Source organism: Anabrus simplex, chromosome 6 (assembly GCF_040414725.1).
Source record: "Anabrus simplex isolate iqAnaSimp1 chromosome 6, ASM4041472v1, whole genome shotgun sequence".
Taxonomy (NCBI): domain Eukaryota; kingdom Metazoa; phylum Arthropoda; class Insecta; order Orthoptera; family Tettigoniidae; genus Anabrus; species Anabrus simplex.
In genome coordinates this window covers 201,419,097-201,441,117 of record NC_090270.1, presented here as the reverse complement: position 1 = coordinate 201,441,117, position 22,021 = coordinate 201,419,097, and the positions used below count along the sequence as shown (strand labels likewise).

Here is a 22,021-nt window from a genome sequence, read left to right as displayed (position 1 = left end):
CTACATGCATATAAAGTAGTAATACCAGTTCATGAAATAAAAGCCCCAGATCATGAGAATAATGTTTATTATGGCCTGTGGTTTCAAAATTTTGTCAAAAGAAATGGTTTTAATTTTAAATTCTGTCTTTTATACAAATGAGGAGGCTTAGTTTTATCTGTCAGGTAGAGTTCATTCACAAAACAATCTTGCGGTTTTCCAAAAATCCATATGCAGTTGTTAAAATATCTCTTCATAGTAAAAGAATTGGTGTATGGATAGTGATATCAAGGCAAAGAATTATAGGCCCTATTTTGTTTTACACCACAATGAATTCCAAATGATACTGTTCAAAAATGTTGTATCCATTTATAGGCCTATTAATGGAGGATGAAATTTTCAATGGGTATTTTCAGTAAGATAATGTTACCGCTCATTCAGCATACACTTCAATGGACTTAATGAAAGATGTTTTTGCTAAACGTATAGAACATACACTCGAAAGGACTCTGGCCTCTGTACTCATTGTTTTAGGCGAGGTGGCGTGCGAACGCCTTGACATGCTATTGTGACTCTTGTGTACTGATTGTTCGATGTGGAGTGAATAATTGAAGATGCTGTACTTCTATGGTTTTGGATTTGCCGAGGTGCTGAAATTTCATCCTGCAAGAGTTCTTTAATGCACTAGTAAATTCATTAACACAAGTGTGGTGTATTTCAGCACCTTCAGAAACCATCTGACCGAGGTGAGATCGAACCCACAAACTCTATCTTAGAAAGCCAACATTCTACCACCTGACACTCTACCCAGCATTAAACAAGTGCAAACTACATCTGTTAAGGTGTGTATAGGAACAAATAAAAGGAAGTGTTATATTAAAATAATAACAAAACTGTTCAATATTTATTTCACTAGTATATCTTTTTCTTTATTGTACAAGATTTACATTTATGCATAATTTGGTGTTAATACTTAGAAAAATTCATACCTTAGAAAAATATATATATATTTGTGCTATTTTTATAAATACTAAGTAATTGGTCCCTTGTATACAGAGAAACATACACAGATATATTAAACTCTATTAGACATTGTATTCCCCTTGTGTTTCATGATTGTTTAAACAATATTTACACATATTTGTACATAATTAGCAGATCAGATGTTCTGCTTGTAACTATTCACATTATTTCTTTTTAACAATATACAATATACTCCTCTTACTTGAAATGTTTAATCATATGGTGAGTACAGGTACATGTACTGTATTTTGGTAAACTGAAGGGTACTCCAAAAGCTGCTACCACTAGGTCTCTAAATATGGCTATGTTTACTTTAAATCACAGTTCATGTTACAAGAAATGTTTCCTGATGTCTGAATTCCAAGTTTACTATGAATCACAAAATCATACACGTACTTCAACCAGTATTACAAGATATTAGTATCTCAAACTGCAATCACTGTAAGGTAAAGCAGCATTGGTTCTACTTCCAACACACAATTAAAGGCAATGAAATGTTTGCATAGGACAAGGCTTTTGCTTCTAAGTGATTGTAACTTCATTAACAAATAAACCATACTCTTTTTGTCCTTAATCATTTCAGTCATGTTAAAATCCTTTTTTTGTTTTTTTGTTTGTTTTTTTGTTTGTTTGTTGAAACTACCTTTAAAGGACCAGTCAGAAAATGGCTCCGACTACAAACGCACTTTACCAGTTATAATATCTTCATGTAATTCTTTTGTCAAGGGTACAAACTTCCCTGTATTGTTCATAAAGTAGAGATTATCTCTAATAATGTTTGGATCAAAGCCTTCCACTTGCAGGTCTCGTTTCTTGAGTTTGAATGTACCTGTAGACATGAAATACAAAAGTCCTTATAAATTTATATCCAATGAAGGAGAATAACTGAACAATTTAAATCAATACCAATGTATAGACATAAAAGATCTTTCTGAAATAGTCTGATCCTGCAATCATCTATATTAAAAAAGTACAATTTTATCTGTACACTTCAAGTTTTTGCCCAGGTACTGCCTTTTTAAATCTCAGATTAGGTATTCAAAAGTAGGTTTAATTCAAGTTTTGTCTCTTGTTTGTTAGTTATGACATTACGATGGCTTAACAGAATTTCTCAAAACTCTAAGTTGAAGGATAGCTGGGTTGTACATATGGTGTTGAAGAATTATAAGGGGCTGGTGGACCACTCAGTGTATTTGGATTTCTACTGCAATCAAATATGCCATCAAAATAACTACTGGTACCAATAATAATATGATGCATTTGAAATCTAGACAAAGAACAAAAATCTAATACAGTAGCAGAAATGCAATTTCTGAAGTGTACATAACAGAACTCAGAGCAAGAAATGAAATTATACTTAAAGAAATAAAGGTGGAAGATTTATGAGATATGAATGAATGAATGAATGAATGAATGAATGAATGAATGAAGAAAGAAACAAGACACACCAAGACAAACTGTAAAATTGGAAATCTTAGCAAAGAGAGGCTGAGGTACATTTGATGGACTTGATTATGGAAAATATGATGAAAGAACCTGAACTGAAACACAGAGATGAATGAAGAGTGATGGACTAATAAAGTAAAATGGAGAGGAATCATGTTTACCCTAACCTGATTGTGTATGGCTAAGGGAAAATTATGTTAATGATGTTGTTTAATAGCACATTGTCCTAAAACTGTGATAAGCCAAATCCTGAAACTATCAGAAAAATCTGTCTTTGTCAATTGAAGAGATAACACAGTCCCCTTCAGTCTCACCTGAGCGGTAAATTCAGTCAGTAACTACCTTCACAACAGCCAACGTGCTTGCTGAGTAATCGTGGGCATTTCAGATTGGAATGTATTGCTAGAAATTGCATGAAAAACTTCCTAGAGTCTAAAAAGATTTAAAACCAAGGTAAATTGATTTTTATTTTTTTTATTTTTTTAAATTTGCTTTACGGCTCATTGACACGGACAGGTATTATGGCAACAGTGGGACAGGAAAGGGCTAGGATTGGGAAGGAAACAACCATGGCCTTAATTAAGGTACAGCCCCAATATTTACTTGTGTGAAAACAGCAAACAACAGAAAACCATCTTCAAGAATGCCAACAGTGGAGTTGAAACTCTTATCTCCCTTATGCAAGCTGACAGCTAAGTGACCCACACCACATAGCCACTTGCTTGATGGTAACTGATTTGTAATTTATTTACAGATCATTAGATAAATTGCTGTTTTGAAGCAAACATACCTCTTTCTTTATCTCACTTTGTAGCAGCAACTCATATTTTTTAATGTAATCGTGAAATTTCTGCCAAGATATTTCTTTAAAATTGTATTGCGGCAATAATATTGATTTAACAGATTCTTCTTTCACCTGTCCATTGTGAATTCATTATGGAAAAAAAAAATCCTTCCACACATGCATTATGACCAAGCAAACAGGAATAGAACTAAGCCAATTTAAACAATTCAGAATATTTCTCACTGGATTTACATTGTTTTAAAAATTGAACGCATTTATCACTGTACAAAATAATTTTCATCATTATTCAAAACGCAGCTCCTGGGTGGAAGTAGATAGCGCTAGCGTAGATCAAGCCTGTTACCATGACGTCAGACTCAAGACTATTAGGCAGTACCATATGGCTGATAAAGCAGGCATGAGGCAGTTTTTAAAAAGTAACTATGATCGGTGGAAAACGGTAAATAAAAATGTAAACAGACTCTGGGATGGGTTTAAAGCAATTGTTGAGGAATGTGAAAACAGGTTTGTACCTTTAAAGGTGGTAAGAAATGGTAAAGACCAACCTTGAATCTAGCAAAGAAGGCAGCTAAGTATAACATGATGGCAAGCATAATTGGCAGTCATACAAATTTTAGTGATAAATGGAAGGGTATGTTTAGGTATTTTAAGGCAGAAACAGGTTCCAAGAAGGACATTCCAGGAATAATTAATGAACAAGGGGAATGTATATGTGTGGATTTTCAAAAGGCAGAAGTATTTAGTTAGCAGTATGTAAAGATTGTTGGTTACAAGGATAATGTCCAGATGGACGAGGAGACTAATGCTAAAGAAGTATTAAAATTTACATATGATAACAAGGACATTTACAATAAGATACAAAAGTTGAAAACTAGAAAAGTGGCTGGAATTGATAAGATTTCTGGGGATATACTAAAGACAATGGGTTGGAATATAGTACCATATCTGAAGTACTTATTTGATTATTGTTTGGTCAGAGGAGCTATACCAGATGAATGGAGAGTTGCTATAGTAGCCCCTGTGTATAAAGGAAAGGGTGATAGACATAAAGCTGAAAATTACAGGCCAGTAAGTTTGACATGCATTGTATGTAAGCTTTGGGAAGGCATTCTTTCTGATTATATTAGACATGTTTGTGAAATTAATAACCAGTTCGATAGAAGGCAATTCGGTTTTAGGAAAGGTTATTCCACTGAAGCTCAACTTGTAGGATTCCAGCAAGATATAGCAGATATCTTAGATTCTGGAGATCAAATGGATTGTATCGTGATTGACCTGTCCAAAGCATTTGATAGGGTGGATCATGGGAGACTACTGGCAAAAATGAGTGCAATTGGACTAGACAAAAGAGTGACTGAATGGGTTGCTATATTTCTAGAAAATAGATCTCAGAGGATTACAGTAGGTGAAGCTCTATCTGACCCTGTAATAATTAAGAGGGGAATTCCTCAAGGCAGTATTATTGGACCTTTATGCTTTCTTATATATATATAAAAATGATATGAGTAAAGGAGTGGAATTGGAGGTAAGGCTTTTTGCAGATGTTATTCTGTATAGAGTAATAAATAATTTACAAGATTGTTAGCAACTGCAACATGACCTCGATAATGTTATAAGATGGACAGCAGGCAATGGTATGTTGATAAACAGGGTTAAAAGTCAGGTTGTGAGTTTCGTAAATAGGAAAAGCCCTCCGAGTTTTAATTACTGCGTTGATGGGGTGAAAGTTCCTTTTGGGGATCATTATAAGTATCTAGGTGTTAATATAAGGAAGGATCTTCATTGGGGTACATACATATCCCACGTCGTTCCATCTTAAGTGATGGGTCGGTAAACGAGGCTTCTCCACCAGTTGCAGTCCCTGAACTTCTCTCCTCCTTCAGTGCTTTCCAAAGTATGTCCTCTCTGTTGAATGTCAATATTCACCATGTCCTTGTACCTGAGTCTTGGTCGCCCTCTTGGTCTTTTGTCTTCAAGTTTTAGATCGTACATTTTTTTTTTTTTTTTGTTAATCTCACTGTTATTTTGTCCTGCAGTCTTACAACTTGAGCCTGCTTGTGGATTTCCTCATTACGGACTCTGTCCCTCCGTGTTTTGCCGATCATGCTACGGACAAATTTCATTTCTGCTGCCTGGATTCTACTAACATCTTTGTTTCTCATGGTCCATGTTCCACAACCATAGGTCAGGATTGGTACGTAATAAGTTTCATATATGACTCTCTTACATTTTGTTGGTATTTTCTTGTTCCATATTATGTCTTTAACTATTTTGTAAAAGTTGCTACCTGCCTGAATTATGTGGGATTTTTCCTTATCTATAGAACCAGTAGATATAAACAAAACAAAATATATGAAGATGGGAGATACAGAGGGAGTAAGAGGAAGGACCCCAGTAAGATTAAATGGGAAGGAATATCAAAGAGTCACATCTTTCAAATATCTAGGCTCTATAATAACAGAGGACAATAAAACCTCCGTGGAAATACAGGAGAGGATAACAAGTGGAAACCGATGCTTTTACGCCTTGCAAAATATGTTTAAATCCAGGAATGTCAGCAGGAATACAAAAATTAAAATATACACAACAGTACTAAGACCAATAGTTATGTATGGCTCAGAATGCTGGGTGATGACCGCCAGAGAAGAACAGTGGCTGTTACGGTGGGAAAGGAAGATATTGAGAAAGATATTTGGTGCAGTAAGAGAGCAGGATGGGTGGAGAATGAGGACAAATGTAGAGCTGCAAGGACTGTTTGGCCAGCCAGATATTGTTGCTAAAATTAAGCAGGGAAGAATTAGGTGGGCCGGTCATGTTCAGAGAATGGCAGAAACCTGCACCGTAAAAAAGGTGTTTATAGGGAAACTTGATGGAAGGAGGAGGAGAGGAAGACCCAGGAAAAGATGGATTGATGATGTTGAGGATGACCTTAGAAAGTTAGGAGTTAAACGTTGGAGAAGAAAAGCTGAGGACCGAGATGAATGGAGGCAGGTGATAAAGGAGGCCAAGGACCTACAAGGACTGTAGCGCCGACCAGTAAGTAAGTAAGTATAGAACCAGTAGCAGAGATAACACTTCCAGGATATTTGAATTGGTTGTGGCACCATACACAACCATTAACTCGGCTCAAGGGAGATAGGGTCACCTTCCCTATTCCTCCACTTGAGTAATCCCTGTCTGGCGCGTCCACGTCGCGGGGGTGGGCACCCTACACTTCAGTAGGCCGGTGTGATAGGATCCAGTCCTGTGGGGTATAACACAGAACCCATGCCCAGGGATACGGGTGAAGACCTCAACGGCAGTGAAGGCGAAAGTGAAAATCACTTCATTGGGGTAATCACATAGATGGGATTGTAAATAAAGGGTACAGATCTCTGCACATGGTTATGAGGGTGTTTAGGGGTTGTAGTAAGGATGTAAAGGAGAGGGCATACAAGTCTCTGCTAAGACCCCAACTAGAGTATGGTTCCAGTGTATGGGACCCTCACCAGGATTACCTGATTCAAGAACTGGAAAAAATCCAAAGAAAAACAATTTGTTCTGGGTGATTTCCGACAAAAGAGTAGCGTTACAAAAATGTTGCAAAGTTTGGGCTGGGAAGAATTGGGAGAAAGAAGATGAGCTGATCGACTAAGTGGTATGTAGGATGCCAAAAGGTTTATTTTGTCACCTATTCAATACATATAAATTTTACATTTAGGAATTTATTATTAATTCCGCTTGAGACATGTTTCGCCCTTCATTGAGGGCATCATCAGTCAAATTACCTCAAGGCAAAAATCAGGTACCTGATTAGTATTTAACATGCACAAATTAATACAAATTACATGGGAAAATTAAGTACGAGAAACACTTGTACAATGGTGATGGTTAAACAATAAAAGTTTATAGAATAAGAAGTCGGCACCAATGCTTAAAATTACTGGGTAATTATAGCAGAGTTCAGCAGTGGTGCTCTGAAGAAGAATAATTGACGCACTCATAGGAAATTATAAAGTATATAAAATTATTTACAGTATAACAGTCAGGGGGGAAAGGGTATAGTGCTTGGCGTCAAAATTTGTAACAAGAATTACTGTCAATGGTTGGTAACTATACAGTAAATTTACATTATCCAATTAAACAGTTGAGAACTTACAGTTTATATACATATTTACAAGAGAGCAGCTTGGTGAGCAAGGATATAAAAAAAGTCTAGTACCAAGTGCGTCCCGTTGTTTTAATCGTTGGAAGATGATTGTAGCATTGACATATCAGAAATATGCAGAGTGGTTTAATCTTAGTTTATAATCACAGGGGGCAGGGAAAATATTTCATAGCCAAATGAGGTTCTATAGGCATCAAACAAAGTTGTCTGGTTGAAGCACCGGGTTCGGTACGGTGAACTGGTCAGCGTGGACAGAGACTCAATGGGTGTCATTGAGTAAACGGTGCATTTGAATGGCAACAATGATGGCAGTTATTTGTAGGTAATTGTATTATTGGGAATATGTTGCGGGTTGAATCCTTCGCTTTTTCTTAGTTAACTTCTTGTAGTTTGGAATGATGTGTGAAAACATCGGTGTGAGATGCCAGTGAGACTTAAATTGATATTATTTTGTGAATGAAAGTATGAAGGACCTCGGGACGAAGTTACTGTTTTTTGTTGCTGGTCTAGTGAAATAGAATGGAGTTGCTTTTGCTATGAACTGCAGTGGAGAGATTAGAATGTATACGGTAACTACAGAGTCAGAGCGTTGTAGCTGGGACGAGGCATCTCTTCATTTTGTCTGTGAAGAGGAGCCGTAGTGGCATGCCATATTCGTGCCGATGTGCGCTGGAATTATATCCTTGCTCACCGAGCTGCTCTCTTGTAAATATGTATATAAACTGTAAATTCTCAACTGTTTTATTGGATAATGTAAATTTACTGTATAGTTACCAACCATTGACAGTAATTTTTGTTACAAACATTGACGTCAAGCACTATACCCTTTCCCCCCTGACTGTTATACTGTAAATAATTTTATATACTTTATAATTTCCTATGAGTGCGTCAATTATTCTTCAGAGCACCACTGCTGAACTCTGCTATAATTACCCAGTAATTTTAAGCATTGGTGCTGACTTCTTATTCTATAAACTTTTATTGTTTAACCATCACCATTGTACAAGTGTTTCTCGTACTTAATTTTCCCATGTAATTTGTATTAATTTGTGCATGTTAAATACTAATCAGGTACCTGATTTTTGCCTTGAGGAGGTAATTTGACTGATGATGCCCTCAATGAAGGGCGAGACATGTCTCAAGCGGAATTAATAATAAATTCCTAAATGTAAAATTTATATGTATTGAATAGGTGATAAAATAAACCATTTAGCATCCTACATTCAGTATCTTCAATACGGATAACAATGATTTTTATCACTTGTAAGTGGTATGTTCCGAGCTGTCAGCAGAGAGATGGCGTGGAATGACATTAGTAGACGAATAAGTTTGAGTGGTGTCTTTAAAAGTAGGAAAGATCGCAATATGAAGATAAAGTTGGAATTCAAGAGGACAAATTGGGGCAAATATTCATTTATAGGAAGGGGAGTTAGGGATTGGAATAACTTACCAAGGGAGATGTTCAATAAATTTCCAATTTCTTTGCAATCATTTAAGAAAAGGCTAGGAAAACAACAGATAACATTATTGCTACTGTAACAATGGTAAGTATCATGCTTTCTGTCATGTCAGAGATCTATTTAGTAATTTATATCAGAGCAAGGCTACCCTTGAGTTGCTACTGTCCTGACAAAGTCAAATCCCAAAGAAGGCAAGTAACGATGAATTTAATTAAGGGTACTGTATTCATTTTCCTTCAATAATTTATATTTTCAGGTGATAATGCATCTTCGAAGTTTCTTAAAATTCAGTAACAGTACCAAGAAATTAATTTAAAAAACTTGTATCAAGGTAATGCAATACACTAACCTGTCATGGGTAAGGTGTGCAATACTCTGATAAATAAGGGTCGGGCATATGGCGGCAGATTTTTCTTGATTCCTTCCAGCAGTAATTCCAAGTCTAGTGAATTATCTTGGTCAACAATAGCAGCCATCCCTGCTCTTCCTTCAAGATTTGGAATCTGGAATAAAAGGGATGCTTAAGTTATTGTATTAATTTATAATCAATTTATTATGGAAATTACCAGACTTATCCAACTCCACTTTTCAACATCTTTCAGATAACCTATAAAACAGAAGATCCTAGGCTCTGATTAATTCAAAGATCAGTTTTATGTCAGAATTAATACTTCAAAAACCACAAGGCTGAAATTATATTAATTTAAACAGGTCAGGAAATAATACGAGAAGTAGCTGCTGGTGGTCAAATATTTTTGAGAGAACATGATAACAGAATCTAACCCCCAAACATATTGTTCAACATCTATCAGTCAAAACGTTGTTGAAAAGAGAAAGTGGTATCCATGCTATCATTAACTCCTTCACAGAAAGGAACATGGAAAACACTTGTTAGGATAGATACAACAAGAAGTCAGACTGGGAAGAGGGATCAACTGGAAGAGGAAACATCATCAGTACTCAATTATTTCATTACAGTATTTGAAATAAACCAAAGAAATATCACCACTATATATTTTACTTTTCATTCCAGTCACCCATCACGAATTTCTACAGTTCCACAAATCAGATCCCATGAGCTAGTAAAGTAAACTTGTGTCCTCATCCCGAGGTAGTGCAGCTCTTTTCAGGCACACTCCCAATGAAGATAAGCTGCATATAACATTTTAACCATATACCCCAGTCCTCCTGTCATCCTTAAATTTCTGATAGTAGCGGAAATCAAACTCGGGCCCCCGAGGACAGCAGCTAACCATTACTCTATGCAGGCAGACATCCCATGAGCTCATAGTACATTAACAAGGTACAAACGATGCACACTAGTAAGTGCAAGTAATTTAAGTGATTGCAATACCTTTCAGTAATTATACTAACTTATTACTTATATACAAACTTCAGTATTTCCATGGAAATTGATGATGTTGATGATGATGCTTGTTATTTAAAGGAGCCTAACATCGAGGTCATCGGCCCCTAATGGTACGAAATGAAATAACCAAAGGTTCAAATTAATCCACTGAACAAAATAAAATAAAAAATGTCATGAAGAATGAATGGATGAATATGAACCCCCCCCCCAAAAAAAAAACAAAAACAGTGGATCAGACACAAAAAAAAAGGTTGTGAATAATAGTATTACTGACCAAGGGACCATTTATAAAGCACAATGATGCTTGATGTCTACAGGGGTGCAAAATCCACGACTAAGGCCCCACAGAATGGTACATGTCGCGAGTGAAGTAGAACCATAGTATTTGTCATGTTGGGGTACTAATCAAAAGCAGCGAAGGCTCACGGTGTTCCACACAAGATGGTACTACTCACAAGTATTGTACTTAGTACAGGTAACGCAAACCTATGGTGTTTCGCACACAATGGCGCTACTCATAGCCAACGCAAACCGGTAAGGTTCCTCACCTAGGTGTACTAGTCACGGGCGCCGGTATTCCCATGGTGTTCCTCACATAGTGGGTACCAATCACAGGCAACGCTGACCCACGGTGTCGCTCATATAGTGGTACAACTCACAGGCTACGCCCAGACCCGCGGTGTTGCTCACATGGGTACGACGCACGGGTACTGGAAACCACCAGGCCAGGGTTTTTACTGCAACTAATCACAAACCTATTTCGTACCAATTTAGTGATACTACTCGCAAGTACATGCAACCCATGGAGTTCCCCGCATGATGGTACGAATCAAGAGTAGTTTCATGGCTCTAATTCAATCATCCCTTGGTCGCCCCTTGTAGTCGCCTCGTACGACAGGCAGGGGATACCATGGGTGTATTCTACATGTGCGTCCCCCACCCGCAGAGGGTAGTGTGTTTGGTCCGCGAGAGGTATTTTATTTCCCTCAAGTCCGCCGGCAAGCCGGTTAGAACCCCCCTATCCGCCACCTGGGAAGCGCCACTTGGGAGTATCACCTCTCCCCCTGCTACGCCAGCGTAGCAGGTTCGTGGTCCATGGAAATTATCTGCACTTCAATGATTATGTATTGTGGAGAATTTTGGCTTTCTCTCACCCAACACATGTATAGTAAGTAGTTTGATTTGATAGCTTTTTCAAGCGTGGTCTCCTTTACTAATGTCAGCTACCCCCGATTAGAAGACAAATGAGAAGATGGTGGGCGACTAGTGCACTGTACATTTATGCTTGCTAAAGAGCCAGGTTTGTAGTTCAGATCCTTGCTAACAGAACAATAATAAACTAGGCCACCACACCTCAATGGTAAAGTATCAGAAATACGAATTTTGAAGTTCGTAGGATTGATTCTCCTCCACCGGTGTTCATTTAACTAATAACTGAAAGTATAGTTCAAGAACAGATTTTCCCTTCCTTTTTATCATTATATTCAGGACATATCACAATATGACAACATTTATTCAATTACTAGAGTAAATGTTTATGTGTAAACACTTAGCAGACCTTACTCAAACACTAGTGTCTTCTTCTAAGATTAGCAAGCTGGAAGTTGGTTGACAACAGTTCTCCAAGAGTTGCGGTCTTGTGCCAGTCTCTTAAGCTCCACGTAGGATTGACAGCCCGGCTCCTCCTTTTGTTGTCCAAAGTAGTTCAGTCTAGGCCTGCCTCTATAACTCCCCTCCACAGAACTTTCCAAGATTGTGGTCAGTAGACTTTCATGCCTGGTTATGTGCCCAATCCAGATGTTCCTTCCTTTTCTCATGTACTCTATCAAGTATGGCATCTCTCCTGTTGTTCTCAGTACTTCTTGGTTGCTAACTCTGCCTATCCAAGATATCTTGAGCATTCTTCTGCAACACTATAACTCAAATGCATTGACCCTTCTTCTGTCAGTCACGCCTAATGTTCATGTGTCACTTCCATAGAGAAACACGCTACACTAATGTTCTGACCAGTTATTTCCTTAGTCTCAAGTTGATTTCCTTAGATGTGAATAGCTTAACTTTCTTACTGAATGCTGTCTTTGCTTGGTTAATTCTGTTAACCAGAACTCTTTTACTTCTACCATCAGCTGTTATTTTGCTTCCTCAGTAACTGAACTCTTCCACGTTTTTGACATTTTTCCCATGCAGATTTATTTCGGCTTCGATATGGTGCCTGTTTTCCACAAATATCTATCTTGTCTGTATTAATTTTCATGTTGTGCCCACTTAAAGTACTATCCATTACTTCCAATTTCCAAGATTTTATTGAACTTTTCTTCACTCTCTGCTATTACGGCAATGCCATCAGCAAACTTAAGCACATTTATTTTCTCTCCATGGATTTTAATTCCTTCTCTGTGCCCTTTTTTGTTTTTTACAATTTACTTTATGTTGCACCAACAGATGTCCAATAACGGACCATTTATATTGGTATTAGATAGGTCTTATGGTGACAGTGGGATAGAATAGGGCTAGGAGTGGGAAGTAAGTGGCTGTGGCCTTAATTAAGGGAGAGCCCCAGCATTTTTCTGGTATGAAAATGAGAAACCACAGAAAACCATCTTCAGGGCTGCCGATAGTGGGGTTTAAAACCCACTATCTCCCGAATGCAAGCTCACAGCTGTGTGACCCTAACCACATGGCCAACTCCTCTTTGCCCTAATTTCTCTCTTATTTTGTCTAGAGCTTTCTGGGTGTACCCAATGAAAAGTACTGGTGAGAGGGCACATCCCTCCCTTACACCTTATCTGATGTTTGCTTCATGGTCATGTCTGCCACATCCGATTACAGCCACTTCTTTTCTGTAGAGACTCCAGACAACTCATCTGTCCCTGTACTTGACTCCTGCTTCTCTTACTATTTGAAACAACTGGCACCATTCACCCTTACCAAATGCTTTCTCTAGATCAACATATGCAACATATGTGTCATTGTTGAAAAGAGAAAGTAGTGACTGATAGATATTGAACAATATGTTTGGGGGTTAGATTCTGTTATCATGTTCTCTCAAAAATATTTGCCCACCAGCAGCTACTTCTCGTTTTATTTCCTGACCTGTTTTAATTAATATTGTCGCCGGTGTTGAGAAGTTCATAAAGTGGATGGAATCATTTAATTCTTGTCATTATGCTAAAAAGTTGTCATGAAATCATAATTGAAAAAACAAAAGAACTCTCAGACATTTTCAAAGAATTCAGTTAAATATTTGTTTTTTGTTTGGTTTGGTATTTATGTAAATTTTTGGTAAAATCGCCATCACAAGAATCAAGACATTTGCGATGAAGTTGATGAAATATGTGTTTTATTTGTTGTGAATTTTTGTGAATTTAAGATCTCCAGTAGTATGCTTGTTGTAACCCATCTTTTGTATCACCCTGTATTTGCCACGTGGAGGCTTCGATCACGAAATCGCCGAGTTTCGCAATCAAAACCTCCAGAATGTGTTTCCCACATAACTATATTAGGTAAGGTATTTCCATTGGCTGGAATAACAGCCATTTTTATTGGTGAAAATTTCTGGTCGAATCATGGGTAGCTTCCCTGATTGGCTGTTTTGAGTGTTTCTCAATTTGCGACCTTTAATTTTTCAATGAAGGTCCGTGACTCATTTGCTCTTTTGAGAATGTTTACGTCTGTGACTATCAGTCCACAGTATTACTAAGAGTTGATGCTAGAACACATCTCAAAGGCCTTCAATTTTGGCCATTCTTATAGATGCCTTTTTTTTCCTTCTACTGACTATGAATAATTTTTATCTAGGAACCTAATTGATTCATAGAAAGTAAGAGGAGAAGTGCGAGTGATGGCTCATCAGTATTAATGATTAAGATAAGAGAATTAAAGCTTCTGTGAATTATGATAAAGGAGATCTTATGTATGTACAGTATGTATGCCTACCCCTTAGTCCTATTTCTTGACATGGTGTCAGGGATGAGATGAGATGAGATGAATTTATGCAGCATGTTTTTATGGCCAGATGACCTTCCTGATGCTAGCCTCAGTTGGGGATCTAATGAAGATGAAATGAATGATGGTGAATGAAACTGGGTAAGGAGCTGGAAGGAATCGGCTGTGGCCTATGAATAGGAACTGTCCCGGCATTTGCCTGGAAGTGAAAATGAGAAACCACAGAAAACTATTCTCAAGAAAGCCTACGGTGGGGCTCGAACCCATGCATCTTCTGAATGCAGAGCTTGGCTATAGCCATAGTACATTAAGATGCACAGCCACTCTGCTTGGTAATCTTAAATAATAATAATAATAATAATAATAATAATAATAATAATAATAATAATCTACAACACCATGCAGAAGACGGTGGTCATTGCCACGACTGGAATTGTATGGAAATTTATGGGTTCAAATTCTACGTAAAAATGTAGTGTAGATGAAGGTTTATTGTGCTTTGATTTCCTAAAATCTACACAATTGCTTGAATATAATTACCACAAAAGTGTGCAAAATAAATAATTGTTGTATGGCCTCAGCTACTATGACAGGCATTTTAATTTGTTTTAATTTGATGCCATCTAGACTGCCTATACATCAATTTTGATGTTCTATTTTCCTCTACCAGATGGCAGAGTAAACTTTATCTCTCTTGGGTTAATATCCAGTGGTCACCAGAGATCATTTAATGCTGACATCATACAACATGGAATGTCAAATGGACTTTCTTGTGCCTTTCAAAAGTCTGGCTACCTCTGCTGGGTCTCAACCTGCAATCTTGGGATCCCGAGGTCAACACTCTACCACTGATCTGCAGAGAGAGGCTTCCAGACTGAATTCCTAAAGACATAAATAGTCTATAATGATAAATATATCTATGCACATACTGTAGGTCTTATTTATTCAAAATATGATTGCACTTGGGCGAGGCAGTGTTAGTGTCTGTTTATCGTAGTAGGCAGAGGACAGTGGGTTCTAGCAGCGGGTGTGTTAGTTGACTGAGTACAGTCATCACAAGAGTCTCGCATTATTGATAAGACAAGATGAACTTCAAAGAATTTAGAGTTCTGAAAATGCAAAAACAACAGGGTGAAAAACTACATAAAAATGAACAAGACAATAAATGAATGTTAGAGTGAAAGGAACCACTTCCTTACCAAGGACTGATCGACTGAATGAGTGGTCCTAGATTTAGAATGTGACTGTCGCTGGCAACAGAGCAGGATGAAAAGAGCACCAGATGTAAACAGGTAATAGTTCCTGTCATGGCCGAGTACAATCACATTTTAAACACGTAATAAACTGTTATCAGTAGGACATAGGGAAGAATAAGCTTACCTCAACTCCATAAACTACTGCATCCTTCAGTCCAACCACATTACTGATAACTGCTTCCACTTCTGATGTAGACACATTCTCACCTCTCCACCTGGAGAAAGGAATGAAAGAATTATCCACAATGCAATGCCAATTTCAGTTTATTATTCAAACTACATTCTACATTAGATTACACACCTGAAAGTGTCTCCCGTCCTATCCTTGAAATAGAAATAACCTAATGTGTCCATGACCAAGAGGTCACCTGCAACAAGAGGAAAAAAACGATCTTAATTAGGCTTAATAACAAAAAATTGCATGGTTATAAGTGATATGAAAATTAATATGACTATTATATTAATTTTCTCTTAGTAGGGATTTGAACCGGTACCAGACATTCTATAGTACTTGCTTGACTTTGGCAACTGGGGAATGAATGAATGAATCCAATCAATCAATCAATCAATCAATCAATCACCACTGATCTGCATTTAAGGCTGTTGCACAGGTGGCAGATTCATTATCATTTCTTTTCCTAGTCTGTTCTTAAATGATTTCAAACAAGTTGGAGATTTATCGAACATATCCCTTGATAAATGATTCCTATCTCTAACTCCTCTTCCTATAAATGAATATTTGCCTCAATTTGTCCTTTTGAATTCCATTCATTTTATAATTTTTCCTACCTTTAAAAATTCTACTCAAGCTCATTCATCTACTAATATCATTCCAAGCCATCTCTCCACTAACAGCTCAAAACATTCTGCTTAGTCAAACAACTCATCTCCTTACTCCTAAGACTTCCCAGCCCAAAGTTGGCAACATTTTTGTTGCACTACTCTTTTGTTGGAAATCGCCTAGAACAAATTGTGCTGCTTTCCTTTGCATCATTTCCAGTTCTCGTATCAAGAAATCCTGTTGAGGGTCCCATACATTAGAACGATACTCTGATGGGTCCTTATCGGTGACTTATACACCCTCTCCCTTACATGCTTAATATAACTCCTTAATATGCTCATAACCTGAAGAGAACTGTAACTCTTATTTACAATCTAGTTTATGTGATTATCCTGTGATCCCCATGAGTTATTGTCATCCCACCAACACAGTAATTAAAACTGAGAGGACTTCTCCTCTTTGTGAAATTTAAAACCTAATTTTTCACCCCGTCAATCATCATTTGCTGTCCATCTCACAACTTTTTTGCAGTCTTTTTTGGCATGTCACTCATTATTTATTTATTTATTTATTTATTTATTTATTTACTTATTTATTTATTTCACTTCACCTACTCCCATTCTCTGAGTTAAGTTTTTCTGAAATTTAGCCACCCATTCAGTCACTTTTTTGTCTATTGCAATAGTCTTCATTTTCATCAGTAGTCTCCCACGGTCTACCATATCAAAAGCCTTGGATAGGTCAATAGCGATACAGTCTATTTGACCTCCTGAATCTAAAATATCTGCTATACCTTGCTGAAATCCTCCAAGGTGAGCCTCATAGGAAAAACCTTTCCTAACATGAACTGCCTTCTATCAAACCATTGAATCATTTTTTTTAAACAGGCCTATGTCATATTGAATAAATTTTTGGGAAAATATTAAAAAATATGTGCAAAGACTAAATGAAATACAATATATGCATTGTCGTATTTTTATCTGATTGGTATGCTTAAAGTGATCTTATATCAAACAAATTTTCACCTTGAAGTAAACATCCCTTTTTTTATTTAATTATTAACTGTAGTGACTTATGTCTTTAAAAGAAATACAACCTCTAACTTGAGAAATCTGGTTAGAATTTACTGGAATTATTGTTTTTTTTTTTTTTTTTTTAATGGACCTCTATATGATTGTTCTAAGTAGTACATAACTTAATATTCAGCCTTACATTTTAGTACTTAGAAACATACTTTTCTTCAGTTACAGTCTTTCTGAAAAGATGTCTGAGTAAGATTTACATTAAGCAAAAAAGCTAAATCTTTGATATCATTGTTGCTTTTTACTGTACAGAACAAATTAGACAAGCAAACTGCTCTTTTTTTTTTTTTTTTCAGTGTTCTTAATCTGTTTCATTTTCATGTTCGGTTGGCCAGAAAAAGGTTTCTGTGTAAAAGTCCTTGTGCTCGTAGGGAATGTAGGTCCAGATTTTCATCACGTCTTGTATCTTTGCTTTTCTTAAATTTGATTTTTAATTATTTATTTCAAGAGAGGCACCTGAGCCAAGGCAGTACAATTAGTTCCATTTGACAACAGAGGTAAAATTTGAGAATATTAGCATCTAGGACAAAAATATAATATACTGTACAATGAATTCTAGGGGCTGCCTGGCTGAGGTGGTAAAGGCATGCTCGGTTCACTTAGAAGGATGTGGGTTCTATTCCCTGTCAGGAAGTTAAAAAATTTATGAAGCGATATTTTCACTTCCAGAGATGCATATGGTCCTAAAGTTCACTCATCCAACACCAAAAAATATGTACCAGGTTAATTCCTGGTAGCAAAGGTGGCCAGACGTAGAGCTAACCACTCTACCCCATCAAGTGCCAAGGTTATGGATAGTGGAAGCCTTTAACTTCCACCCCTCCAAGGGCCTTCAAGGCCTGTACAGAGATGACTTTGTACAATGAATTCTAATATTAAAATATCATAGTAACAGAAACCAATGGGAACTTCTTCAGTTGGGTATGATGGTGGCAGTTATGCCCTTGGACTAAGACTCGTGAAGAAAGTGAGGCTGGCAGGTTTCTCTGGAGATGGCATGAGATAGTTCTTTGAATTGGTAAGAAATTTCTTCACTACTGCATGCAACTACATTTTGGACAAATTCCCTTTTCATGACTGTGGTAAAGCATGCAGAAGTAGTGGAGGTTTCCTCAAGAGCAACTATCTTGTTTTCATCAGTGCATTTTTGTTGTTGTTGTTGTTGTTGTTGTTGTTGAATTGTTTCAAAACATAGTTGAGAAATTGAATTTACTTCCTACCAAGCAGATCCATTAAATGAAGACCTTTCAAGCTGTGGCTAAAATTTTGAAGCTGAAAGATGCTTCTGTAAACATTAAATATTCAGTTCTTCCTCAAGTGATGTTTTACAAGATATTAGTATCATTCCATATTGACGGCTTTCACTTAACAAAAGAAAAGTTTTTATTATGTCCTCCTGTTCAATACATGTATCCGCAATTTTGCAATAAGGTATGCTGAACACAATGCTCTTAGATATAATCACTTTTCAGCTATGAGTGAGCATCAGAAAGAATCTAGTCATGAATACACGACAATTGATAAAGATCTGAAGGTCCTACATTATGAACAAAAAGGCACCTTGCTCAACATTCTCAAGAGCATCCACATCAACATAGACCAATTTAAATGAGATTAACAAAAAAAGATCAGTTTACTTGAAACGTTCATTCCATTAATTTGCCAACAATTTTATAATAAAAACTAACCCTGCTTCCAGCTCTCCAACTCAACACCACCCCTCCCTCTCCCTCTCCCCACCAGCTTAGCACCCCCCTCCCTCACTCCTTCCACTCCTTCATCCAACCATACAAACACAGTTGAGTCAGCTACAAACACGACTAGTGGAAGGGAGACCTCTAAATCAAGAAGGTTGTTGTTGTTTGAGTCATCAGTCCACAGACTGGTTTGATGCAGCTCTCCATGCCACCCTATCCTGTGCTAACCTTTTCATTTCTACATAACTATTGCATCCTACATCTGCTCTAATCTGCTTGTCATATTCATACCTTGGTCTACCCCTACCGTTCTTGCCACCTACACTTCCTTCAAAAACCAACTGAACAAGTCCTGGGTGTCTTAAGATGTGTCCTATCATTCTATCTCTTCTTCTCGTCAAATTTAGCCAAATCGATCTCCTCTCACCAATTCGATTCAGTATCTCTTCATTCGTGATTCGATCTATCCATCTCACCTTCAGCATTCTTCTGTAACACCACATTTCAAAAGCTTCTATTCTCTTTCTTTCTGAGCCAGTTATCGTCCATGTTTCACTTCCATACAATGCCACGCTCCACACGAAAGTCTTCAAAAACATCTTTCTAATTCCGATATCAATGTTTGAAGTGAGCAAATTTCTTTTCTTAAGAAAGCTCTTCCTTGCTTGTGCTAGTCTGCATTTTATGTCCTCCTTACTTCTGCCATCGTTAGTTATTTTACTACCCAAGTAACAATATTCATCTACTTCCTTTAAGACTTCATTTCCTAATCTAATATTTCCTGCATCACCTGCCTTCGTTCGACTGCACTCCATTACTTTTGTTTTGGACTTATTTATTTTCATCTTGTACTCCTTACCCAAGACTTCATCCATACCATTCAGCAACTTCGAGATCTACTGCAGTCTCAGATAAAATAACAATATCATCGGCAAATCTCAAGGTTTTGATTTCTTCTCCTTGGACTGTGATTCCCTTTCCAAATTTCTCTTTGATTTCCTTTACTGCCTGTTCTATGTAAACATTGAAAAGGAGAGGGGACAAACTGCAGCCTTGCCTCACTCCTTTCTGCATTGCTGCTTCTTTTTCAAAGCCCTCGATTCTTATCACTGCAGACTGATTTTTATACAGATTGTAGATAATTCTTCGTTCTCGGTATCTGATCCCTATCATCTTCAGAATCATAAATAGCTTGGTCCAATCAACATTATCGAATGCCTTTTCTAGATCTACGAATGCCATGTACGTGGGCTTGTCCTTCTTGATTCGATCCTCTAAGATCAGACGTAAAGTCAGGATAGCTTCACGTGTTCCTACATTTCTTCTGAAGCCAAATTGATCTTCTCCCAACTCAGCTTCAACTTGTTTTTCCATTCTTCTGTAAATAATACGTGTTAAAATTTTGCAGGCATGAGATACTAAACTAATGGTGCGGTAGTTTTCACACCTGTCAGCACCGGCTTTCTTGGGAATAGGTATAACAACATTCTTCCGAAAATCGGATGGGACTTCTCCTGTCTCATACATCTTGCACACTAAATGAAATAACCTTGCCATGCTGGTTTCTCCTAAGGCAGTCAGTAATTCAGAGGGAATGTCATCAATTCCAGGTGCCTTGTTCCTATTGAGGTCACTCACAGCTCTGTCAAACTCTGACCTCAAAATTGGGTCTCCCATTTCATCAGCATCAACAGCCTCTTCATGTTCCAGAACCAAATTATCTATATCTTTACCTTGATACAACTGTTGGATATGCTCCTGCCATCTTACTGCCTTGTCTTCTTTCCCTAGAAGTGGTTTTCCATCTGAGCTCTTAATATTCATACACCTAGATTTCCTTTCTCCAAAGGTTTCCTTGATTTTCCTGTATGCAGCATCTACCTTTCCCAGGACCATACAGCCTTCGACATCCTTGCATTTCTCCTTCAGCCATTCCTCCTTAGCTACCTTGCACTTTCTATCCACTTCATTCTTAAATCGCCTGTATTCTTTTCTGCCCTCTTCATTTCTAGCATTCTTGTGTTTTCGTTGTTCATCAATCAGGTCTAGTATCTCCTGAGTTATCCACTGATTCTTAGTTGATCTTTTCTTCCTTCCTAACATTTCTTCAGCAGCCCTACTGACTTCATTTTTCATGACTCTCCACTCTTCCTCTATAGTGTTTCCTTCAGCCTTTTCATTTAGTCCTTGTGCAACATGTTCCTTGAAACAATCCCTCACATTCTTTTCTTTCAACTTGTCTAGATCCCATCTTTTTGCATTCTTTCCTTTCTTCAATTTCTTCAACTGCAGATGGCATTTCATGACCAACAAGTTGTGGTCAGAGTCCACGTCTGCTTCTGGGAAAGTTTTGCAATCCAACACCTGGTTTCTGAATCTCTGCCTAATCATAATGAAGTCTATTTGATACCTTCCAGTGTCTCCAGGTCTCGTCCACGTATACAGCCGTCGTTTGTGGTGTTTGAACCAAGTATTGGCAAGGACTAAATTATGATCAGTGCAGAATTCAACCAGACGACTTCCTCTTTCGTTCCTTTGTCCCAATCCAAATTCTCCTACTGTACTACCTTCTCTTCCTTGGCCTACCACTGCGTTCCAGTCTCCCATCACAATTAGATTCTCGTCACCTTTTACATATTGTATTAAATCTTCTATCTCCTCATATATTCTTTCGATTTCTTCATCGTCCGCTGAACTAGTAGGCATATAGACCTGCACTATTGTGGTGGGCATTGGTTTGGTGTCTATCTTGACGACAATCATTCTTTCACTATGCTGGTCGTAGTAGCTTACCCGCTGCCCTATTTTCTTATTCATTATTAAACCAACTCCTGCATTTCCTCTGTTTGATTTCGTGTTGATAATTCGGTAGTCGCCTGACCAAAAATCTTTTTCTTCCTGCCAACGTGCTTCACTTATGCCAACTACATCTAACTTTAGCCTATCCATCTCCCTTTTCAGATTCTCTAACCTACCACAACGATTCAAACTTCTAACATTCCACGCTCCGACTCGCAGAATGTCAGTATCC

At 37.5% G+C, this 22,021-nt stretch overlaps 1 protein-coding gene across 1 annotated transcript in view; it reads right to left on the bottom strand.

Moving 5' to 3' along the window:
- Nucleotides 1-880: 880 nt before the first annotated feature.
- The window catches only part of LOC136876305 (long-chain fatty acid transport protein 1), a 299,612-nt gene continuing 278,471 nt past the window's right edge, over nt 881-22,021 (bottom strand). Inside the window, exons 9-12 of the mRNA XM_067150139.2 lie at nt 15,732-15,798; nt 15,555-15,645; nt 9,210-9,363; nt 881-1,831 (exon numbers count right to left, since the gene is read on the bottom strand). Of these exons, the coding sequence (XP_067006240.2) occupies nt 1,677-1,831; nt 9,210-9,363; nt 15,555-15,645; nt 15,732-15,798 (467 nt within the window). The 3' untranslated portion in view covers nt 881-1,676. The remainder of the gene's footprint in view (nt 1,832-9,209; nt 9,364-15,554; nt 15,646-15,731; nt 15,799-22,021) is intronic.